Source organism: Schistosoma mansoni, chromosome 4, assembly GCF_000237925.1.
Source record: "Schistosoma mansoni strain Puerto Rico chromosome 4, complete genome".
NCBI classification, from domain to species: Eukaryota; Metazoa; Platyhelminthes; class Trematoda; order Strigeidida; family Schistosomatidae; genus Schistosoma; species Schistosoma mansoni.
In genome coordinates, this window is record NC_031498.1 from 22,348,596 (window position 1) to 22,372,281 (window position 23,686).

Genomic DNA, 23,686 nt, shown 5'->3' on the forward strand with positions numbered 1-23,686 from the left:
CGATTAGCATCAAGCATATCAATTGGCGACGGGGATGGGATAGTTTACAAGTGGGAAATATGACGTGAAGGTAAAAAGAGCGCGTTTGGCGCGAAAACAGCTAAATTCAAATTTTCAAAATAAAATTACAAAACTAAGCCATTTACCAAGTAATTTCTGGGGATTTGACATCCCCAACACTTATGAAAACAGTACGTTGATCAGCTACCAAAGACAGAATGACGTGTTTGAATTTAAACAATTTATTTTCGAAAACTAAACAATAAAACCAATGGTATAACTTTGCACTGAGTATTCAAAAATTATAATTGATTGGTAAACGTACAACTAAATATCGTACAAGAGTGATTATTTTCTTTAATTTTTTTTCGTGAAAGTTCTATTAAATAAATCTTGCTGGTGATATTAGTTTTTATAATTGAAGAGTATAAACAAATAAACACATTGGTATAAAGACAACCATGATACAGCTCAATATAGTTCCATCATGAACTGACAGTAGTAATTGAAGAAGATTTGAAAACTAGGACGGGTAATGAATAGCCGTTTTATTTTTGTTTGAGACTTCAGTAACGTGCACCTACGTCGCCCTCACAGAGAGTGTTGGAATTCAAATGCCAAGGTAAGCATGGCACTCTTTAGACTACTAAATCAGAAGATACCAGGTTTACATTTTCAACATCAATAGTAGAAAAAAATTGTGATAAAGGGTGATGATTTTGAACTAATACAGCATCGGTGATATAGCTTGCATATCTGACACAACTCTCTCCAAGGTGATAATATCTTCACTCTCCGCCAAATGTTAGAACACCGTCATACTTATCGCAGGCCAACAATCGTAGTGTTTCTTGACATCAGGGCTGCCTTCGATTCATTGGACAGGACTGTTCTCTGGGATTGTCTATTGAAGAAGGGTGTGCCTGTGAAGTTCATTAACACCTTGAAGGCCCTGTATACAAACACCTCAGGCAGAGTGAGGGCATACGACCACCTCTCTCCATTGTTCCATTCAAGCAGTGGGGTTAGACAGGGTTGCCCAATCTTACCATTCCTCATCAACTTTTCCAATCGATGACATTCTGGAAACAGCTCTGATGGATGTAAGTAATGGCGGTGTGGATATGTTGCCTGGAGAAAGACTCCTCGACCTTGCGTATGCGGATGAAATCGTCTTATTGTGCTATAATGCCCGAGCCATGCAATCTGCACTTAATCAGTTGGCAATCAGTGTCCGCAGGTACGGTTTGTGCTTTGCACCCTCTAAGTGCAAAGTACTCCTACAAAACTGGCAGGATTCTCATCCTGTACTCACCCTGGATGGTGAGCAGATTGAAGTAGTTGAGAAGTTCGTGTATCTAGGTAGCTACATAAGTGCTGGTGGGGGCGTGAGTGATGAGATTGATGCACGTATAATGAAAGCCAGAGCGGCTTATGCCAATCTGGGCCATCTTTGGCGCCTTCATGATGTTAGTCTGGCTGTAAAAGGTCGGATCTACAACGCGTCGGTGAGAGCAGTTTTGCTCTATGCTTGTGAAACCTGGCCTCTCCGAGTTGAGAATGTTAGGTGACTCTCTCTGTTTGATCAGCGTTGTCTCCGAAGGATTGCTGACATCCAGTGGCAACACCATGCCAGTAATGCAGAGGTTCGGCACAGTATATTCGGGTGTGGAGACGATAATTCAATTGGTGTCACCATCTTGAAACACCAACTTCGGTGTCTTGGACATGTTTTATGAATGCCGTTCCAGAGAATTCCTCGTCGTGCATCATTTGCCGACGCTGGGACTGGTTGGAAAAAGCGGAGAGGAGGTCAGTGTATGACATGGTGCCGTGGTATGAAAGAAAGCTGCAAAGGGTTAGCTTCTGTTGGTCCTTCACGACTCCCTGGCTGGGGTCCGAGAGATAGTGCAACACAGTGGCTAGAGACGTTATCAGATATGGCTCAGAATAGAAGCCAGTGGCGATCCTGCTGTAACCTCTTACTTTCTTCATAAAAAAGTGGTTGTAACTTCCCTAACTGAAGTAATTCTTTCCAGTTGTACTTTTCCGCTTTCCCCATTATTATTACTATTATTACACTTCCATACACTAATCTATGGTCGCTATCGTTCTTTTTTTTCTTCTCTCTTATACGCACGTTACATTCTTTTTCTCTTCCCATTCTCATTGTTATTGTGTGGCGCATACATATCTAGTACTCCCTTGTACCAAATCTGTGTTAAAATAAATAAATAATCCCCAAAGTAAGAAAATCGATAAAAAATACATATAAATAACAAGAAAAACAAAAATGGACAAACTAATTAAGTCGTTTTAGACAGAAGCATACCAGTATCTTCGGGTGAATAAACTCTTTTTGACTGTAAATGAGAGGATGATTTTCCATTTTTATCAGTAGTAGGACCAGTAGTCTGGGATTTACGCCACCGTGGTTTCATGTCACATGTGTTAGAATTATGTTGCGATCGGGAACTGAAAAGGTATTAAAAGCGAAGAAATGATGATCAGTGTTACATACTAAAAATCTGTTACGATAACGTAGATATACTTCTAAAAATAGAAATAAACTCTCACAGTGATATTGAGTTCTTTAAGCTAGATGATCTAATCGCGGAGCCTTTATTGTCATTCTGGACATTTTCATCACCTATTTCATACCGAAAGCATTCACTTGAAATGAAAATCTGTCATTTCAGATGAATTTATATATAACAGCAAATCATTCGGTCTACTTTAACCAGAGTATAATGAAAATGACAATGAAATTAAATATATTTGCTCAATAATAACTAAAATTACCAATTTTACGAGTAACCGGAGAATCAATTATATTTCTCAAACTTTGCTACGAATATTCCCGTTGATTCTGACAGGCTGTTATAAGATGGACTTTAGAATACAGAAAATTTATTTGCTTCTGATTGTTTTGCAATTAATGTTGGTTTGTAGTAAATGGATATTACTGATAACTTTTGACATTAGTAAGTAGGGCGCATAGCCTGATATATATGAATCTTTACGTAGATAATAAGTGTATGTATTTATTCTCCAATAATGTAATTTACAACCCTATAATCCATTTTCATAATAATCAATTACCAATCTATAAGATAACTAATCTATATTTATTTTCGAAGTACATGGTTATATAGTTAGCTTTGAGTCATACTTTCGTTGTATAAAGGCTATTGATACTAATTTACTGCGTAAAACCGAAACACAAAGTGTCGTTGTGTGAGTTAACAGCTAAACGGTCGTGATTTATTTATTTATTTATTTAAACATAAATATTGGTACAAAAGGGCACCGAACACATATGCGCCACACAAATCTCATTTGATTTGTGTGAGGGCTGTGATACTGCCCAGGTGCCCAAACCGAAGCAGGTGGTTTTCATAGGGGGCTACACCCGGAGCCTTTGACCTAAAGATCTGACCCACAAGGCAGTGGAGCATCGTGAGGAGATGCAGTCCCATGGTAGCCCGTAACCAACGATTGACTCATACACCATTTGTTCCCTCAGGATACTAATGCACATGTGCACCATCGATTTGGAATCAGGGTTTTCCAACTCCCCTAGGTGGACTCGCCGTGCCCACCGGCCCGGTTAAAGCACCGAACATTCTCTTTTCGTCCTCTCAATTTCGTAAACAACACCCCCGTCACGAGAAGGCCCCCAAATGCCCTGGTGGGGTAGAGTCCGCTCTCCCTCCCAAAATGCTCTCACATGGCCACGCGTATATAGCCTCTGTCAGGGAAGTCCAAACTGTCATGAAGGTTACGTCTTAGCCAAAGTAAGCCAAGACGTATAGGGGTGTTGAGCTTGAAATTCTTAAGAAATTTAATATTGGTTTTGCTTTAGTACTAAGCTAATTAGTCAGAAATACCAATATTTTAACAAGTATTGGTATACGCAATAAAACTTGAGTCTAGAAACATTCGCCAATATAGGTTGATTAATTCAGTTGCATTACTCATATTGAGAGTTAAGAACATAAATACGCTAAGTTTAATTTTTTTAACCCTACTGGCCCGAGTAGCATCTACGTCAAAGAAAAAGAGGAAAATAAGTAGCATTTAAATAAATGAAGTTAGGGGAAAAAATTGCTACCACAACTCAGGTTAAATATTCGTTAAATAGTATGTTAGTGAGAAACTTGGTGACACTGAGACTCTTATACAAAGACATATTATGATGAGACTACCCTGGTAACTAGTTTTGTCAGTCTAGTACTATGCTGTGAAATTTTGATCTCAGAATACAATAAATTTTATTTGATTCTACAATCATATTTTAAAACCAAGACGATTGCTATGTGGACTGACATCATAAAATAAGAGGTGGTAGCTTGGTTAATATTCACAAAACTAAATAAAGTAAAGCTTGAAAGTTTTATGAATTGTTACTCAGCTTGTAATTGCTGCAGCTATTTCCTATCCTGCTTTACATTCCTCAATAAAACCAAGTTAGTAAAACTTCACACCTCTTAGATGGGAAATGAAAATAACCCATAAGAGTAAACATGGAAATAAAGGCTGATTTCATAGTGAAATAAAATATGATTACGAATAGTTAATTACCATTTGCTATTTTCATGTCTATCTCCGAATCTATTCAACATATCATTCACAGTACCTTCATCCCAACGCTGAAGCAATACACTTCTTAAACTAACGCCCGTCTCTTTAGATGTGTCAACACAACGAATGAATGACTTGTACAGCCATGATTGATTGTCGTCTGTCAAAACAGATTTTGAAGAAGTTTCACTATTTGGTAAACCACTCCCTCCATCTTTCAAGTAAGGATTGAGCTCATTTATTTTGTAGTTATTATTCTGACTACTTTTCGCTGTTTTATTTCCACTTGGCTTTGAACTGAATGTATCAAAAAAGCAGTCCAGAGATTTAACATCAGTGATCCAATTATTTTCCTAAAATACAAACGACTGATTATTGAAAATATCTCGCCTTACCTGTACGTCATTTCGTTCAGTAGATTTTTCTTGTAGATTTCGATCATCTTGTTTCCATTCATAATCGCTTTCCGATGACTGAATTAATGGTTGAATATGTTACACAAGAACTTACAGAATCATCAGTGCTTGATTTCTTATGCTTTCTTTTTTGCTTGTGTTTTTTGTGAGACATTAGAATACGTTGATTGTGACAAATCCTAGAATATAGCAGATATTTCGACCCATTGCAGGGCACTGAAAATATTAGTTTGACAATAACTTAACGCGATAATGACAAAAATAGGATGAGAAATTCTGTTAATGGACATAACAATTAATTACTAAAAAATACCATAAGTTGATGTAACTGTATTTAAAGTTTAAACGACCTGAATGAGGTAGAATTAGCTTTCTTTAGAAACATTTGTGATGTTTAACGTACTTTTTTGCAAAACGTCTATTGAGTGAAACTATGATGGTGGTTCCAAGACCGTTTAGCAGCTGAGATTATGGTTTATTTTTTTGGCTAATTGTAATAACAGTGATACTAGACCAATTCGTTTAATGTTAGGCATGCGTTGAGAATGTAACGCCTCCAATTACATTAGAGAAACAAAATCAGTCTATGGAAATCTGCATATCGATCTAAGGTGGTTTTTGATCAGCTAACTCTTCACACATTACTGTGATTACTCTAAATGAATTATTTTGTTGAATTTTAGTGTATTTCTTGTTGCATTATTTAATTCAATATGAAGTTAATTTGATTTTCGACCTGTTTTCGTTTGCACTGGTTAACTCACTGTGGTTTTGTGTTCAGTAAGAACTGATGAGTTTGTATACTTCTCTTACCAGTAATCCTTGTGTAACCGATATATAATCCGACAAACTTGAATACAAATGAATTTCTCCAGGTTCTCTATCAAGAAAGCTTCTATAAAAACCCTATCTAGCAGGTAGAAAGGACAGAAAATCTCACTCATCGTATTGGGATTGAGTATAATTAACTTCAGTCAGTCAACTACAATGTAGGACTAGGCACACAAATGCATCGGTCCAAGTTGCCATACCTCGTTAGCACAACAAGATCAACACTGAATTCATAGTAGTTAATTTAGTGGTGGTAATATATAAAAGAAAGGTTGTATACACGGATATGGTACAGGAAGAAAGACAGATATAAAGCAAATTTAATCTCAAGGTTTAAGGGAAGATAAAGAGTATATACACCTACGCCATTGTGATCGATTCTGAGCCATGTCACCTAGAGTCTCCAACCATTGGTTACGATAGTCACGCGGACCCCAACCAAGTAGTCTGCATCTACCAACATGGCTCAGACTAGAAGTTAGTGACTACAAGATCTGATGCCGCGTTTTGGTTTGGCTGCCCCTAACTCTCTACCAACCATCCCCAATACTAGTCGCCACAGAGCGTCGTGGTAATCGGTGTTCAGGCATACGTAACACGTGGCCCAACCATCTCAGTCGATGAAGATTCACAACCTCACCAACTGATTTATCATCATTCTCTAATACCATGTGTCTAACCTTACTATTACTTACCGGGTGATCTCAGTAGATGCGAGCAATATTTCTAAGGCATCTGTGGTCAAATACTAGTAACTTACGAGTATCGTATACGCTTAATGGTCACGTTTCACGTATAATTAGCTTAGTGCACAAACGTATCAATCTGAGGTATATACAACCATTAATTTCATAAGCTGTTCGGTTCTGAAAGTCTGTATTTTTTCTTACGTAGAGTAAATCAGGATTTATCTTGTGTTTTTTACAAGTTAGTCAGGCGGGCATAGTTTGTAATCTCTGGTTGTGAAGAAACATAACAGGCGCAAGAGAAGGGAGTACATGTGATCATATGATAAAAAGGGTAAAAGCTGAATGTCTAATGATACTGAAACTTGTTCCCGGAGAAATAGTATTTAGATGCTTTAAAATTCATATAAGACCGGTGATGTATGGATCAGTCCCAGTAACTTATCTTCATGAAAGTACTTAAGCATTAGTCACGTCATAAACTTTTGGAGATGATATTAGGCAAGTATATCTTATCATCCACTTCAAAAATGTTTCATGAGCTGACATTGGAGCGTAGGTGGCGACCTAACCTGATAATCTGATATAAGAGAATTCATTATTTCTCTCAACACACAAACACATATTTATGAGCTGGGTCATGAGTCACACTATTTGACTAACGGTTGATGGTGTTGCCCCACAACACAAAACAAAGTAGGTTGGATAAGACTCGAATTCAAGGCCGCAGTTTGCAAACTAAGTGAATTTTCTACCGATAGCACCAAGATTGACTTTATCTTCTCAGATGGTGTTGCTGAAAGAAACAAATTAAACTCATGAACACTATCTGTTTCATAGTTTTCCAAATGCATGCTACATTAGAAATCCATCACTCCTATTTTCTTCAAAGCATTAAGTCTTAAAGTCATTTTAACAGTCTTATCACCTTTCATGCCCCCAATTTTTTGGGATCGTCAGTGTACACGCAACGTACCTTACTATATCAAGACAGACGAAAGTAAAAAATGGAGAACGATAACGAGATAAAGTTAGATTCCCGAATGTTACATGCGGACAAACAATGTAAAGTATTGATTCTAATTCGCGCAGGTTTGCTTCCTATATCCAATACAAATACTCCGAGTGTTTGTGAACGGAATAGAGGAGGCTTTAGCTTAATGGGCTCCCACATTCAGTAGCAGTGGATCACCGGTGCTTCTATGTATTAACTTAAGTATCATTAACAAACAGAAGGGAAAAATTGGTAAACTATTTTGAGATACAGTCCTAAAATTTTAAGAGCATGTCAAGTTTTCTCCCAAAAGACTCCTAGAAATTTTCTTGCGCCACCTCACTCGGCAGCGAATTTCAGGATTTGACTACATGTAAAGGGTAAAAGGTATACCTTCTGTTCTTTCTGCCATGTTGAGTCACTAATTTCTTGATGTTACCCCTAAGGTTTGTGTTGGGACTGAGCTTAGGTAGGTATTCAAGGGGATGCCAAGAAATATTTAGGATGCTATAAGTCACAAAAAGGTCACCTCTGAAACTCACATACTTCAGTGGATAAAGATTCAGTGATTTGAGTCCCCAAACTGATTTCATGACTCGCCTTTGGATGCGTTCTAGTGTATTCTCATCCTTTCACAGTGAGGAGGAAAACTCTATGTTATTATACTTTGCATGGGGTAGTATGAGACTGTAGAAGATTAATTGGAAATTTCTTCCATCAAACTGGCCGAAAATGAACTTCAACGTGGTGAGTGTATGGTTAGCTCGACAGGTTTTCTTGTCGCATTTAGCGTAAGACTTTAGATCATAGGGTACCACAACGCCTAACTTTTTGTCAGCGTGGCATGCCTTTAGGAAATAATTATCCAAGTTACCTAAGCTCTAGAGGATCCCACCTTGTTAACCATCATGTATGAGAATAGACCACCCACCAGCATTCACCATCCAAATCTGTCCTGGGCAACACTTTACATTAGCTTTTCCTGTTGGTTTCTAATACCCGACGTAGTGTGTTCCTTGGCCTTCCTCTTTTCCGTTTCCCTTCAGGACTTCAAGTTAGCGCTTGTCTTGTGATGCAGTTTGGTGACAACACTTTATGGTAACACCTTTTATAATCGAATCGTGCCCACCCAATCAAATCAAAAGTCAGAAGCGAGGAGGTTGGAAGGTATATTTGATACATTATCAATATATCGAGAAGTGACTGATCTAAACTGGCTAGCGGTTGTATGAGAAGTTGAACACGGCGTTCCCACTCGTGATCTGGTGCGGATGCATGATCGAGCGCCTCCAGCTAGATGAGCCCATTAAAACTAATGTGGTTAGTATCCAATGTCCAGCTGTTACCGTAATGTATGTTCTATCCACTTCCGAGTTCTTCTCCTCATTTCCTCCTCAACTGGGAGCGGCTTTGCCTTCTCTCACAGTATATCGTAACTCATGGATTCCTGCCAAGGGACATTCAGTTATATGCGTTGAAGGTTGTTTATAAATACTTGTGCTTTATTTATATGATGGTTGTATTGGTTCTCGAAGTTTCAGCTCTGTACGGTAGAACTGTCCCGAAATTAGCATCGAAAGTTCTGACTGAGATATTAGTTGGCAGTTGTTTGAGTTCCATATGTTCTTCAACTGTGGGAACGTTGTCCATGTTTTGTCAATCTTTGCCTTCATGTCGGCATCAGATTCTCCTTATTCATCGACGATGCCGCCTAGAACCGTGAACGTTTTCAATTTTTCCAGAGTTTCTCCATCAAGTGCGACTGCGTCAATGCTACAGATCACTTATGTTGATGATCTGTGTCAAATGAGCCTCGTCTAGAGCATATATCTTGCGAATATACTCACGTTCAACGAACTACATAATTATCAGTATTTTTACGTAATAAAATAATTTTTGATAACAACTCATAAGTGTTAACAGCTTTTTAGATCCCATTACAGCTAAACAATAAAACGCATTGAAGTTAACAATCCAGCTGGAACACCAGTTGCAATTATTCCTCTCTACGGCCATACTTTTGTTTCTTCAGTTAGCCTACTAATGCAAGTGCGACTGATAATCAACAGATACGAACATTATGCCGGCATAAACGTGTACTTACTTTCTAATTTAAACCAAAGATGATAACTGTGTGATGCAGGCTCAGTGTTCTCCGGTTAAGTGCTCTGGCACGAGTCTGGTAGGTCCTGGGTTCGAATCTCTCGAGGCGAGGTTGTGGATGCTCACTGCTGGGGAGTCCCACAAAAGGACGAAATGGCCGACCAGTGCTACCAGGCTATTCGGTTTTGTACTAAATATATTACCTTCTACCCAACAGAAATGTGCTCTTCAGAAAAATTAGATCTTATATGGCTGATTCTTACGATACGATGAGTCAGAATAGACGATGATATGACTTTGTGACATTTTAGAATGTTTGAATCATGGTGCAAACTAGTAATCCCAGAAACAACGCAATTTAATCAGGTAGTGTTAGATAAACACGAATGAATGTATTGTATTTGGAATTCAAAATCAAGCAGTCATCAATACAAAAGAGTCATTGGTTCATACAAACACTACAGCCTAATTTGAAGCCTAAGTGTCTGTAATCGATCGTTCATCTTCTTCTGAAGTTCATCCTGTGTCTTTCCAACAGTGTATTGGATGTAGGTTCTGTATTATCTAGAATGCACTCGTTAGTAATAAAATTAACAACCGAAATTGGAACAGACTCATCTGGGTCCTGGAATTGTATTTGATCTACATATCGTTTCTTTATACTCAAGTCACTGATATCTAGAATTCGCACCATAGATTTTCGAACGTTCATCCCCGTGGCTGGTCGACGACCATCCCCACGATAATATGTAACTTCTATAGACTCCAGACACCTCATATTCGAACGAAGAATTCTCCTTTTTAATAGCTTTGATGGAGTCTCTTTCGTCATAGAGTGTTTAGTAGGTTTAAATTGGAGTAGAAATGTGTCCACTCCCATCCTTAGCTCATTAAATGTTGAGGCAGAAATAGAATAGCTTTCAATGTCCCGTAAAAATTTTCTGCCTGACCATTAGAACAAGGGTGCCTGAGAGTAATAAACAGGTTTCTGCACCCTATGCCATTCAACCAATTAGTGACTGCATCCACAGCGAAGTGAAAGCCATTATGAGTCACTGACACCATGGAAACCCCTTCTCTACTATACTCCTTCCTTAATGCTTCGATTGTGAGGTCAGAATTTGATGAAGTTGTGATAAAAACTTCAGGCCACTTAGAAAAAGAATCAGTGACTACAAGTACATAGTATTTGCCAAGAAATGAACCACCATAGTCTGTATGAATTCTCCCCCAGCCCTCAGACGATACTGGTCATGGAGTCCACTTCGAAGGCTGACTTTTCAGCTTGTGATATTTTTCACAATTATTTGCTGTATGACATATATCTGCATTTGTCTCTGGCTACCAACATGTGAGTCTTGCCTAGGACTTCACTTTCTCAACATCTAAACGTCCACTGTGAAGATCTTCAAGGACGGGTTTACACAATAAATGAGGAGTAACACAAAATATCATCAGGAGTAGTAGGTAACTCATCCCGCTTTGAATAATAGACAGGAAATCTACGTTTCAGATTAGCATTCTAACCTTTCCGTATAGCACTGAATATACATCTAAAGTGTCTACGGGTTTCCCTAGTGTGATCTGGACGTCTCGCCGGCAAAGGTTGCACAAACAAATAGTCTGAAGTATTGACAGGTCTATCTTTTAATGATTGTCGTGAAATGTAGTCAATGTGTTGAATTTGTTTGGCACTCCTGTGCTGATCCGTATAGTCAGAGGCACTCAAAGCAATACCCCATCATTGAACCAGCTGAAGAACATGTTAAGGACGTTTCAGGATGATAAATCAACTTTAAAGCTTCATGATCAGTAACACTGGTAAACTTCTTTCGAAATACATATTTATGAAGTCTTTTAACAGCCCAAAACATAGCTAATGCTTCTCACCGAGGTTGTGAATAACCTTGTTCAGTGACAGTAAGTTTGCGTGAAACACAGATAACTGGACTACCTTCCTGTTCCGAAACTTCACAAATACCCACAGGTGATGCATCAGTAAAAAGTACAGAATGTACACTGGATGAATAAGTTCGAAGAACAGCATCATTTCGAAGAAACTTTTGCAGACTTCGCATGCATGATTCTTATTCCTCACCCTATTTGAATGAATTGGATGTCAAAATATCCAATAAACAGTAGACACTACAAGACAAATTAGGAATAAAACGGGAATAGTCCTCCTTTAAAATAGGAGACGAGTGCTTTAAGCGGCTCCGAAGTTGATAATAGAAATGGTCGAATGTCTTTTTGATCTCTCTACTGAGAAAACGTCCTAACTTCTTTTTGTCGTATTAAAGTAGATTTATTGATAATAAACGGTTATTGTGAAATAATTATACCGTTAATATTCAAGTTACTTCCAATTAAGAATTTGAAAGATTATTTTTTAAAAAGCACTAAAAATGAGATCTTGTTGAAGCCTAAATTTTTTGCCCACATTTTTTTGCTGTCACTGAAATCCGCGACCAAACTAAAAATGAATCGGTACCGTATATTAACGTATTAGAATGATAACTGACTTTCATGGTATCGGAAAGTATTGGTTTAAAAAAGGTCATGTGACCTTTATTTTAAGTCGAGTAGTTCATCTTCGAAACGAATTGACTTTAGCCGCGGTTATCAATCTTCATGAAACTGTCAAGGTCAACGTTTGTTCGCGTAAGGGGAACACCATAAATATTCCAAAACAAACGCAGCGCAATTACTTTCACTATCACATTGCTCAAATTTCCTTTGACTTTCATAAGCAAATGAAACTTAAATAAAACATGTAGGTTGGTAACCACTAGTCTGTTTGTGATATGATATCAGTAATTATTTATTGCTTTGATTTTCTTAAATAAACTGTGCATGGAATATTAGGCGCTCGAGTTATTTTCTCCGAAAGTTTCTGAAAACCTCACTTTGAAATTCTCTATAGTTATGCTAGTTTTGGAAATTACGCTAATCTCCCTATCTCGAGGAAAATTTTATACGTTTTGGGGAAGCTGCAATAGAAAACTTTGGGGAAGTTTTGAAAAAATAGTTTAAAAAACCTGGGAATTCTGGGAAAGTGACCTTTTTACGACTTTGGGAAAGCCCCTAATTTTACCCAGCTTTTTCGAAATATGGAGATTTGGACGAAGAAATTTGTAATTAGTTCTCAAAGATTTTAATTTGATGCCTTGACCATTCTTTACACTATCTTACCCCACTGCAATCATATTTTACTTGGTTATACCTGCACAAAATCAATTATGCATGAGGACTTCGGAGCACTGAAGTTATTGATTCACTTACATTCCGTAATTCTTGCTGATTGTGATGCATTCATGTGATTCTTTAAAACGTCCTAAAATCAAAATATTGTGACAAAAGTTCCATTTCTGCTTGTCCTGGTTTACCAAAGGGATCACACTGCTGACAGTGCCTAGCAAGCTATACAAGTTTTGTTGGACAGAATGAGAGATTCTGATTGCGTAGTGAGGACAGAAGACCTAAGACCTATGCTATTTCTTTTCTAGTATGATTCTGTAAGTGTCTAGTCTTCTCTTAAATGAGTCAATTGAAGGTTCGGACCACTATAATCAACAATGCAGGCATGGTCGGGATGCAATTCTCCCCCTCGAAATGCAAAATGTCACTTCAGGATTGAGTTTCACCGACACCTGAACTAATAATAGGGAGTGAAGTAGTTGAGTGTGTCGGTCGCTTCACTTATCTTGAGAGTCTCATCAGCCTATGTAGTCTGGTGTGTGACGAAATCTCAGCACGGTTACAGAAGGCTCGTCTAGCTTTCGTGAAATTGCGTCATTTATGGCGTAGGCGAGTTATCCGTCTAGCAACCAAAGGACGGTCTTACCGCGCAGCAGTTCGTTTCGTCCTACTAGTTTATGGCAGTGAAATATGGTCGGCAAGAGTAGAGGATACTCGTAGGCTACTAGTATTCGACCATAGGTGTCTTCGAATCATTGCTCGTATATCCTGGGATCATCGAGTAAGTAATGCAGTCGTTAGGAAACGGGTACTAGATAAGGATGACAAAGCGATTGATGAAGTAGTGAAACGTCATCAGTTGAGGTGGCTGGGACATGTGTTACGTATACCCAACCACCGACTGCCCCGACGTGCAATGCTTTATGGTGTAGGAGCAGGTTGGAAGAAAGCTAGGGGCGGCCAGACCAAAACGTGGCACAAATCCATGAAGTCACTAACAATTGGACTGAGCCATGTTGGTAGGTGTAGACTACCTGGTTGGGATCCGCGAGATGATAGCAATCGATGGTTAGAGACATTGAGTGACATGGCTCAAAATCGTTTGCAATGGCACAAATGCATCCACTCTTTGTGTTCTCCTAAATTCCTCATGTCCCTTCCTTTTTTCTCTTTCCAAATTTATTTCACTGGATTGTACCCCCTGAATAGCATCTTCAAACCCTAATCTTTCGGATTACCTTTTATACTCTTACTATTTCTACCGCTATGGGATTTGAGTCAACAACTGCATCTCTGTGCTAATGTGGTATGGCAACTCGAAGTGATGTACGTATGTACGAAGTTCTACGTTGTGACTGACACCACTGCTTCGGGTAACAGGTTCCAAGAATTGATGACTCGGTGCGAAAACCTGTATTCCATGAGTACTTTGTTCATTCTTGGTGTTTCTACTCGCCTGCTATGTCCTCCTAGTTGTCCCGGTCTGGTAGGAAGTAGAAGAGGATATATCAGGTCCAAAATAATTTCCCAGTATTCTGTACATCAAAATGGAATCACCTTTTAGTCTGCTATTGGACTGGGTAGAAGTCTAGCTTTTCCAGCCACTCTTTATATGGTAAACCCCGGAGTTTTGAAACTGCACGGGTTATTATTATTTATTTGAACACAAATATTGGTGCAAGGGGGCACCAGATATATGTGCACCATACAAAAAATGTCTTTTCATGTAATTGTGTAAGGGCTATGATACTTCTCGGGTGCCCAGACCGAAGCAGGTTGTTTTCTTAAGGGGCCACACCCGGAGCCTTTGACCTAGAGGCCTAATCCACAAGGCAGTAGCGCATCGTAAGGAGATGCGGTCCCATGATAGCCGATGACCAACGATTGGTTCATACGCCATCTGTTCCCTCAGGATCCTGAAGCCAATGTGCACCATTGGTTTGGAATCAGGGTTTCCCAACTCCACTGCACGGGTTGATGGCCTCTGTACTTCTCTCAGGATATCCGACTCATTTTTAGTAAGGGCTTGCAACCTGAATGCAGTTTTCAAGTTTAGTTCTCACTAAAATTGTGTGTACTGTAATGAACATAGAAGTGCCTGACTTGGTGAATGTCCGTCTTAAGGCCTATAGGGTTCAAAACCCTTTTAGCCGCAACCTCGTGGCAGTATGTCGTGGTCTTAAGATCGTGACTCACTGTCACCTCAAGATCCTTGTGGGACCGGGCCGTGGGTACAGGCACCTCCTCTAAGCTGTACCTATTTACCTTTGTATCGCCGAAATGCATGTAGACACACTTTTCCACGCTGATAGGCACCATCCATTTTTTAGACTAGCTAGTCAGAATATCTAAGTCTGCCTGAAGTGCTCATTCATCTGCGTCCCCTGTCATTTCTCGCCAGATTTTTTCATTATCAGTGTATATCAACATTGGGGACTCAGCTATACTTGAGAGTTCATTTACATACAGTATAAAAAGTAAAAGACCTTGGACGGAGTCCTGCGGTACTCCACTAAGTTCTGGTTTCCAGACAGAAGACTTGGAATTTATTCTTACTTTCTTTCTATGACCTACCAGGAAATCCTTAAGCCATTTTAGGAGAGGTCCGGTAGACCCTCACCTTTGATATCAAGATGCCGGCTTTTTCAAGCGTCGATCATGTAGCAACCAAATAGCTAGACTGAGAATCGTTACACAGGTTAACAGAGGTCATCGATATACATGAACTTTCTTGGTTTTGAGTAGTCATTCGAAAACGTGTAGAGAATAACGTCTAACCTTCTTCGACTCTAGTTCACCTAAAAAGATTTTCACCATCATACGGAACTACAGTGACAGATTTAAGAGAAAATTTAGTGTAACAGCGGTTTCCGTTGAAATAGGTCTGATTCAGCTGGCTATTTAGTTCTCGCATAACTGTGGCTAGTAAATCCCGTCATTTCGTCTTACTTTCCTCTTGATATAAGACAACATTCCTTTGGGACAGATGCAATTATCATCTGTTAACTGCCTTCCGTAAGTTAGTGTTTAACCTGAAGATGTCCACTTTGCATATATTCTTGACCTTACTGCACTCAGACGTTTTAATGACCAGTCTCGGAGATATTGGTTCTATCAAAAAGGATATAAGATAGCTCATATGAAGTTGACTATGGTATGAAGAGATATGTTGTTTATCCAAATATTGTTTTTAACGTACTTTAATCGACTGACCTAAATTAACCGACTAGTTTATGAAGGCATTGTAATCCTGGTTATCGAAGTATAAGCCTTTCAATAATACTGCGTACTTACTAGTTATCCCTTTAAGAAAAATCCGTGTAGAATCAAATATCAAAACCAATAAATACGTAGATTGGTAAGTGTAACTGTATGCTTCAGTGCATAACACGGGGTAGTTTCTTCAATACACTCAACAGGATGTAAAACCTGTCTAATTATTCAATGACATAGCTCAAAATCGTTTACAAGTGCATTTATTATTTGTTTTTTCCACAGATTCTGAGCTTCATAATTTCTGATGATGCTTTTATCTCATTAATTTATATCTTCTCAAGTTGTATATTCGATGCCTAATCTTTCACGAACGAGACTACCGCTATCCTATTCCCCGCCTCTCTAATCGGAGTAAGCAGCGTAGTTGTCACATGAAAGTTTTATCAATCAAGACTCAGAAGAACAGAAGATATTCAACATAATCAGTTATATGTCAATTAAAATGATTATGGTTTGAGAACCGAGTAGTTTTTAATGAAAACAAATCATAGTGAAAAGTGAATTAAAAGTCCAGGAATAAAAGTCGAATTAAAAAAATAGTGTAAAAAACAGTCATCTCAAATCAATATTGGTCTCCTTCCTTGTAAGTTGTATTTAGGAATTCCATATCCTCAACACCTCTCATTTTCATTGCTCAATCCTCTCAAGTTCACTTGAGATGTAGATCTACTTTTTTGGATGTATCATCTGTTTAACTTCTAGTGTGTCGTTCAGGGGTTGTAGTGTTCTGTAAACGTATATTAGTATTTACAACGGTGTTGTTTGTTGCTATCGTACGTCAGATGATATACTTCTTCGTCAATGATTGCGATCTCGTTATGTTTCCCAACCACTTCCCCATACGTAACCTGTCATAGCCTTGGTTTCACACACCTCTTTATCCATTTTCTTCCCTTGGTCTATAATCTCGGAAAAAACACATGAACTTTGACTTCGAATGTTGAGGTTTATAGTGGAACCATTTTTCTACGAGTAATCACTTTCGGTAACGTCAGGTGTCGAGTTTTTCTCAATCTGCGACCCATGAAAACTTGCGATAACGATTTCTATTTTAGTAATTCATCGCTCGATATATTTTTGTACATTAACAAGAAAAAATCGTGCAAGGTATCAGTGGGTGATGAGTGGAGATCAACATGCATCCAACTGATCCAATACCTTACAGAAATTATCAAAATATTCCTACATGAGTCATAACCTGAACACTACTCAAGGTGAAACGAAGTATTTCATATTTTATGTCAGTAAGCCAGTTTTACTCGGTAAAAAAAACAAAAAAAAACGTGATTTACAATAAAATCTAAGAATATGTGAAACAAAATAAAATTACTAGTGTTGTCACAGAGGGATTCCGCATCATTGTGAGGGAGGTAATACGATGCCCAAAGACTAGGTCCAGCAGTTAAGTCTTAATTGATTGCAGAATAAGTGACCCATAAGCTAATTTCCTCCAATCCCTTATGACATTTTGTCACGCTTATTTTGTGTATAAGCGTGTCATTTTATGATGCAAAACCCATATCATCTATCTTGTAGTCTTGTTTTTGATTTCTAATCGTTCGGGGGCTTAAGCCAGTAGTACAGTCTTGTCAGTCATCACTTGACTGCATCATATCATGGCATCCATTCACTGATTAACATTCTATTTTTCAATTTTAACAGCCAGAAATTTCATATTACCAGATCATCAAAAACTCCCATAATAATATCATAGACTATTTCAGTAAGAGAATCTCCATTATAGTTTGCTAATTTATCTTGTAACTTACCTCAGGGCTGCAATTGGTATGGTTTCTAAGTGTTTTATATGCTGGGAAGAAACTGGTCAACTCAATTTCAGACTTTGATTGTAAATTTGTGTTTGTCCAGAAAATATCAGTTTTATGTCTTGTAAAACATAGTTGCTCTCTTACAATAATCATAATGAACTACATGGTTTATCTCCGATAAAATCAATGATAAATTTTGATCTTTTTTTGAAATCATCATTCCAAAAAACAGCCAACTTGTTGAAAAATCTACTTGCAAGGATTATTTTACGAAGACTTTCGAATCCCCTGATAGAAGCGGGCTCAATTTTTTGCTTCGACCCATAGTACTTGAGAAACAATTAAAATTTACTGAAAGTTTAACATGCTATGAAGAAAGTATTGGTTTATTCATCAAAGCTCTTCGTTCTATTCCTGATAATACACGTAATATATATTTCTTTCCACTACTAAATTCTTGTTTTTAGAACCAGAATTCAAAGACAGATTCAGGCTGAAAGTTTCAGAGTATATAACCCATGCAGAAAAACTTAAGGAAAAACTTAAAAAGGAATCGGAAAGTCAGTCAAATTAAGAAAATAAACTATTTCAACTTATTTTCATATTAGATGGAAATTATCACGAACAAGTTGTTATAGAGGAAGGTGCTACTGGCTACGGTTACAAGAAGGTTTTTGGAAGATTTCTTGAAGATGGTACAGTTGGCAAAGTTTGGGTGGAAGATCCGTATATCAGAAATAGTTATCAAGTTAATCTAAATTTTTTATTAATGCAAAACTATTTCTATTTAGATTGAGAATTTTTCTCACTTTTGTGAAGTCATCATTCAATCAGTGTCGAAGGTAAAAAATATTTATTTGACCACTGGAGAAGACGCCCAGGTTTGTTGATTTGTCCACCATTAATCCATTTAATCCCAGTCAAAAATCAATTTTCGTAATATATTTATTTTCCACCACTATAGAGTACATCTTTTCAAATTCTTAGACATTGATCAAAAATAATTTGCAGCTCAAAATATAATTGAAATTAATCGATGAAGAGAATGATGAGGCTTATATAGCTTCAGACGTCTTATCACCAACTTCTCAGAAAATCCAATTTTCCTACTCTCTGGGATATTACAAATATATTATTTATTTATAACAATCTACCCAGTGCTCAATTTACTTGAAATTATCAAGTCAAATCTTGGAAATGATACCTATAAGTATTTCAGCGTTATTTAATGCGTTGATAATATTCTGATCTACTTCTTGCATAGATTCAAGCTAGTTTTTGGGGAAAAAAAGGTTGTATGCTGTCATTCAGCGATACCTTTAATAAGCTACTCATAACAACCAACGATGCAGTTTTCTATAAGAGTGTAATTCATTTCTTTTTTGTATAGTTTATTATTATTGGACAAATAAATCCTATTCTATAATTACCATTATTATTATTATTATTATTATTATTATTATTATCTTGTTATAGCATCTCCAGATGAACAAATAGAAAAGTTTAATATGTTAAAAGGGGATTTAGAAAAGCATTCAGTTACTTTTGAGTGGACATTCTCAGATACCTTACATGATCGAGAGATACGGTTAGTTATTGATTAGTTAAATGCAATGTTGGTTTTTGTTTCGTTTTGATAGTCTCGGATTGTAATTGTTCGGCTTTATTTGAAAAAAAACTTTTAAACTGTCATGTTCCAATATTGTGGTCAATCCAAAAAGATAAGTGTATATATGTGTCGTGAGGTTGACCATCCTTTTCCAGTGTTCAATATAAGTGCGAAACCTAGCATTTTTGAGCATCTTTCTGTTTATTTATTGGGTTAGCGCATGGTTTTCATTGAGGATTTCATTTTAATGATCTGAAACTATCTAGATGTCTTCTACGAATGCCTCACTGTAGCGCCTCCCAACTTGCCGGATGAATAAAACAAATGAAGTGAAAGTGAAATAAAATCCTCGGTTAAAATTATACCCTTGCATGCAGCATTCACCTGCTAGATGAACGGAAAAACACCCGAAAATACTTGATACCAAACACACATTGAACATTAAAAAGCGAATGCGCTACAAACTCATGGGTAACTATCTTATGCCTGTCTATTTAGTTAACTTTTTTCATAATCATAATAGTTGCTAGCTTTTAGGCTAATAATTTTAATACTTCATTTTGATGTAATTTATCAATCTATAGGAAAATCAGAGCTCAGTGATGTTTGGGTTCTTTTGAGTATTCTTTTCCTTCCTGTCGTGTTCTATATTTTGTGCTAATACGAGAAAGTATTTAACGTGAATAAATGAATCGAATGATTAATACACAATATAACTTTAGTGTTAACAAAACGATTAAACTTAAGCAAAAAGATAGAAGGCTCTAGACTTTGTAGAAGAACCTTTCTGTCGAAATAAAATTCAATGAAATTAAAAATACATCACTTGTACATATAATACTTACATATTACTCTGGGGGGAAAAGCAACCAATGGAAAAAGTGATCAAATATGCATGCTTTTTTATGAGTGGTGCGTAAGGGTACTGATTAAAAAACAATAATGATTGTAGTAATCATGGATTTTGGTGTTTTTGTGGTATCTCTAACATTTTCATTGACATTATTTAGTCTTACAAAAAAGTGGCACATTTACAGTTTTGTTCGAAGTCTACTAATTATAAGATATTTCAACAGTTCGATGTTATTGTGTAGCCTAAACGTAACCCATGAAATCTTCTTATCTCATAGTTTATTGAAATGTGAAAAAAGAATAGATTATAAACAATAACCTTTTGAAATTTCTTAATTGACGTTGATGTTAACACTGAGACTTGAACTGAATATCTGTCTCTTGAATTATCAACAGAATATCTATTTACCTACTGTGTCATTGTAGTCATCAAATTGTTCAACGAGTATAAAGGTGTTAATTAAGTTTGTAATTTCTTATTGTTGATATTCAAAATTGCAAATGGTCAGCTACTGGGTTCAAATCTCAGTATGAATAAAAACACTGAGTTGGAGATATATCCACATGAAAAGTCCCAGGTAGGACTAAATGCACATCCTAGCTTCTACTGCTGACTACATAAAAAATATACCAACGTAAAGCTATATCTAATCAATCCAATTTAGATTCATCTTGTTAACCTTTTTTCTAGATGTGATGTAATTATTAGGTGTGGTAGCTGTAATCAAACCACATTCATACTTACGTTGTCACTATAACTTACCACTAAACAAATTATTAATTTTATTTATGATCATCCATTTGTGTTTTATTGGAATCATTCTCGTTTTCTTCTTTTCCTGTTTTTAAAAATAAAAAAACAGATTTGATAGTGGATGGATTGTTAAAATTGGTCGTGGGTTGGATTATATACGTCGACCTGAACATAAATTTTGTGGTCTCGGTGTACATGACTATGACTTTCGTACATGTTCTGCAACAACTATTGACATATTTCATTCTTCTATTGTACGTCAAGATACATAAAGAAATAAATATGAACTTTTCTTTTTAAAAACTACCATAGTATATAATATTATTATCTATTTACCCTAAAGATAAATCAGTAAGGGGATAATAAAACATCTTGACGGCTTCAAACCTACAACATTTCGATAACTTTCCATTTTCATTAGTCTTTCATCTTTTCTAAAAAAAAGAAATTATGTTACAGAATCATTTTTTACTTGAACAAGTTTTGTTTTTAATATTTTTTACTCATTTGGTCATTGTATTTATGTGTTAGATCGGAGAACCATTTAATTTTGAGATTTGAAGCATTCAATGATTTTTCTTCTACCAACGAAACACTGATTGTCTTCGTAAGCAATGTAAAATTCGGTGCATATATTCATCCTTTCAAGGACGGTGAGATGACATTATTAAGATAAATGCTGGAATAGTAAAAATAGTGATAGTATCAGGAATAGTAGAAAAGATTGAAGAGTGAGTTTTTGAATTATCAAAGTATGATATAATGTTGAAACTTGAGATCTAAGGTCAGACAAAAATTAAATGCTCCGGTGCTATTGTAACCGATTCTGAACCATGTCACCCAATGATAAGCACTAAGATCACAACAAATTAGTCTGAATTTTACTAACGCATTTCACTCCAACAGTCTAGGATTTTCATGGACTGATATCACGTCTTGGTTTAGCCACAAATAGCTTTCGTCCAACTTACTCCTACACTAGCCAACGTCACTCGTATAAATAGGCAATGCTAAACATGTAGTCTGTAGTAATAAAACAAAACCTGAAAATTGATGAAGTAGAGGAGAGACAAAATATCTTATGACTAATTTATTGGGTTAACTTACTTTCACTCATGGACAAAATTTGTCAAGAATTGTGAACTACCGTATAAGAATTAGTCCTATGGAATTGAATATAATAAATTAGAAAATAAATTGTGAATAGTACATGATACACGCGAATGAATTCTGTGAATCAAAAGTTATTTCGCTTTTACAGCTAGCTACAGGTAACACAACAAAATCATTGTCATCAAACGTGGACGTCTTGGAATTAATTTCAAATTCTGCAGTGTTGATTACTTATTCATCCACTCGAATGTGAATGTTGTAAGTTGATTCAACATACACTTTGAAATGGTGTAAAAGAATGTTACATTAAATAAATATAATTGTATTGCGATGAGCTATTTATAGTTAATCATTGTAAACTATACTTAATTGATTTGCCGAAATTATGAGCAACGATACACACAATAAACAAATATATTATTTTTAACAGTTGAATTCACGGGTCGATCTAAATAAACCGCCATTGAAAACCCGGAAGTACTGGACGGCCATTCGGTCCTAGTATGGGACTCCTCAACAGCGCGCATCCATGATCTGCATGCGTGATTCGAACCCGGGATCTTCGGTCTCGCTCATAAGGAATCCCATACTAGGAAGAAATGGCCCTTCCATTGTTTCCAAGTTTTCAACGGTACTCTAGCTCAGATTGACTCGTAAATTCCACTGTTAATAATACTACAATCTCCACAAGTTCCCTTACTGAAAATAGATAATTTTCTTACTTTCATCTTTATTGTGAACTAGAAATCTGTAGTTTGCAATAGAATATTGATCAGCAGTAAAGACTTGGTGTAATCACTCTACAATTCACATTTATATAATTTAATAGTATTAGTAAACAATGGAATGTTACCAATATTTCGTTAAGTTTTCAGTGAGATTTCCTTTAAATTGTTTTACAGTTAATCAGAAAATAAATTCTTTTCGAACCTTAAATTACTAGTTACGTAATTGTTTTATTTATCGCTATGCACACGTGATTGTGATCACTTGTCCTATCGATTAATCAATGAATGTGTGAATAGACCGGATTTTAGTGACAATTAATATTGAGATAAAATACTGTAAAAGACACTTTAAGGAACTTTATGAACCATGCGTCCTTCAGATAGTTTATTGGAGGTCAAGTTTGATAATAAACAAAAAAGTGGAACATAATCGTCTCAGTTGCAGTACGGGATAGCTATAAACAACTGTTACTCCCAAGTATACGACTCCTCAACAGAGCGCCCAGGACCTGCAGATCTTGAGCCAGAAACTTAGCCCTTAGACTTTAATTACTTGAGTTTTAAATTCTACAAATAGATAAGCGAATTACCCAAGTAATTGGAAGACCACTGGGTTAAACGTCTTATAGTACACATTTCCAACTTCACTTCTCGATATGTTAAGATGACTATCCAATGTCGTTGGTGACGAATGTTACAATAATAAAATAATATTTCATCACCTAATCATAATTGAATTGTTTCAATTTATAACCGACTAGTCTAGCCAGTCT

The 23,686-nt window shown here is 36.7% G+C and overlaps 2 protein-coding genes across 2 annotated transcripts in view; one reads left to right on the forward strand and one right to left on the reverse strand.

Moving 5' to 3' along the window:
- Nucleotides 1-5,154, reverse strand: part of Smp_042050 (hypothetical protein) — a gene marked incomplete at its 5' end in the record, with an annotated part of 24,988 nt that extends 19,834 nt beyond the window's left edge. Inside the window, 4 exons of the mRNA XM_018797217.1 lie at nt 2,333-2,475; nt 4,585-4,937; nt 4,980-5,057; nt 5,095-5,154. Coding sequence (XP_018652281.1) covers nt 2,333-2,475; nt 4,585-4,937; nt 4,980-5,057; nt 5,095-5,154 — 634 coding nt within the window. The remainder of the gene's footprint in view (nt 1-2,332; nt 2,476-4,584; nt 4,938-4,979; nt 5,058-5,094) is intronic.
- Nucleotides 5,155-12,367: 7,213 nt separating this feature from the next.
- Smp_042060 (hypothetical protein) lies at nt 12,368-21,640 on the forward strand (the record flags this gene model as incomplete). Its single annotated transcript, XM_018797218.1, has 7 exons — nt 12,368-12,378; nt 18,090-18,283; nt 18,325-18,417; nt 18,466-18,605; nt 18,649-18,738; nt 19,336-19,445; nt 21,182-21,640. 7 exons carry the CDS (start codon nt 12,368-12,370, stop codon nt 21,342-21,344), a joined length of 801 nt encoding a protein of 266 aa, XP_018652282.1. The 3' UTR covers nt 21,345-21,640.
- Nucleotides 21,641-23,686: the final 2,046 nt, after the last annotated feature.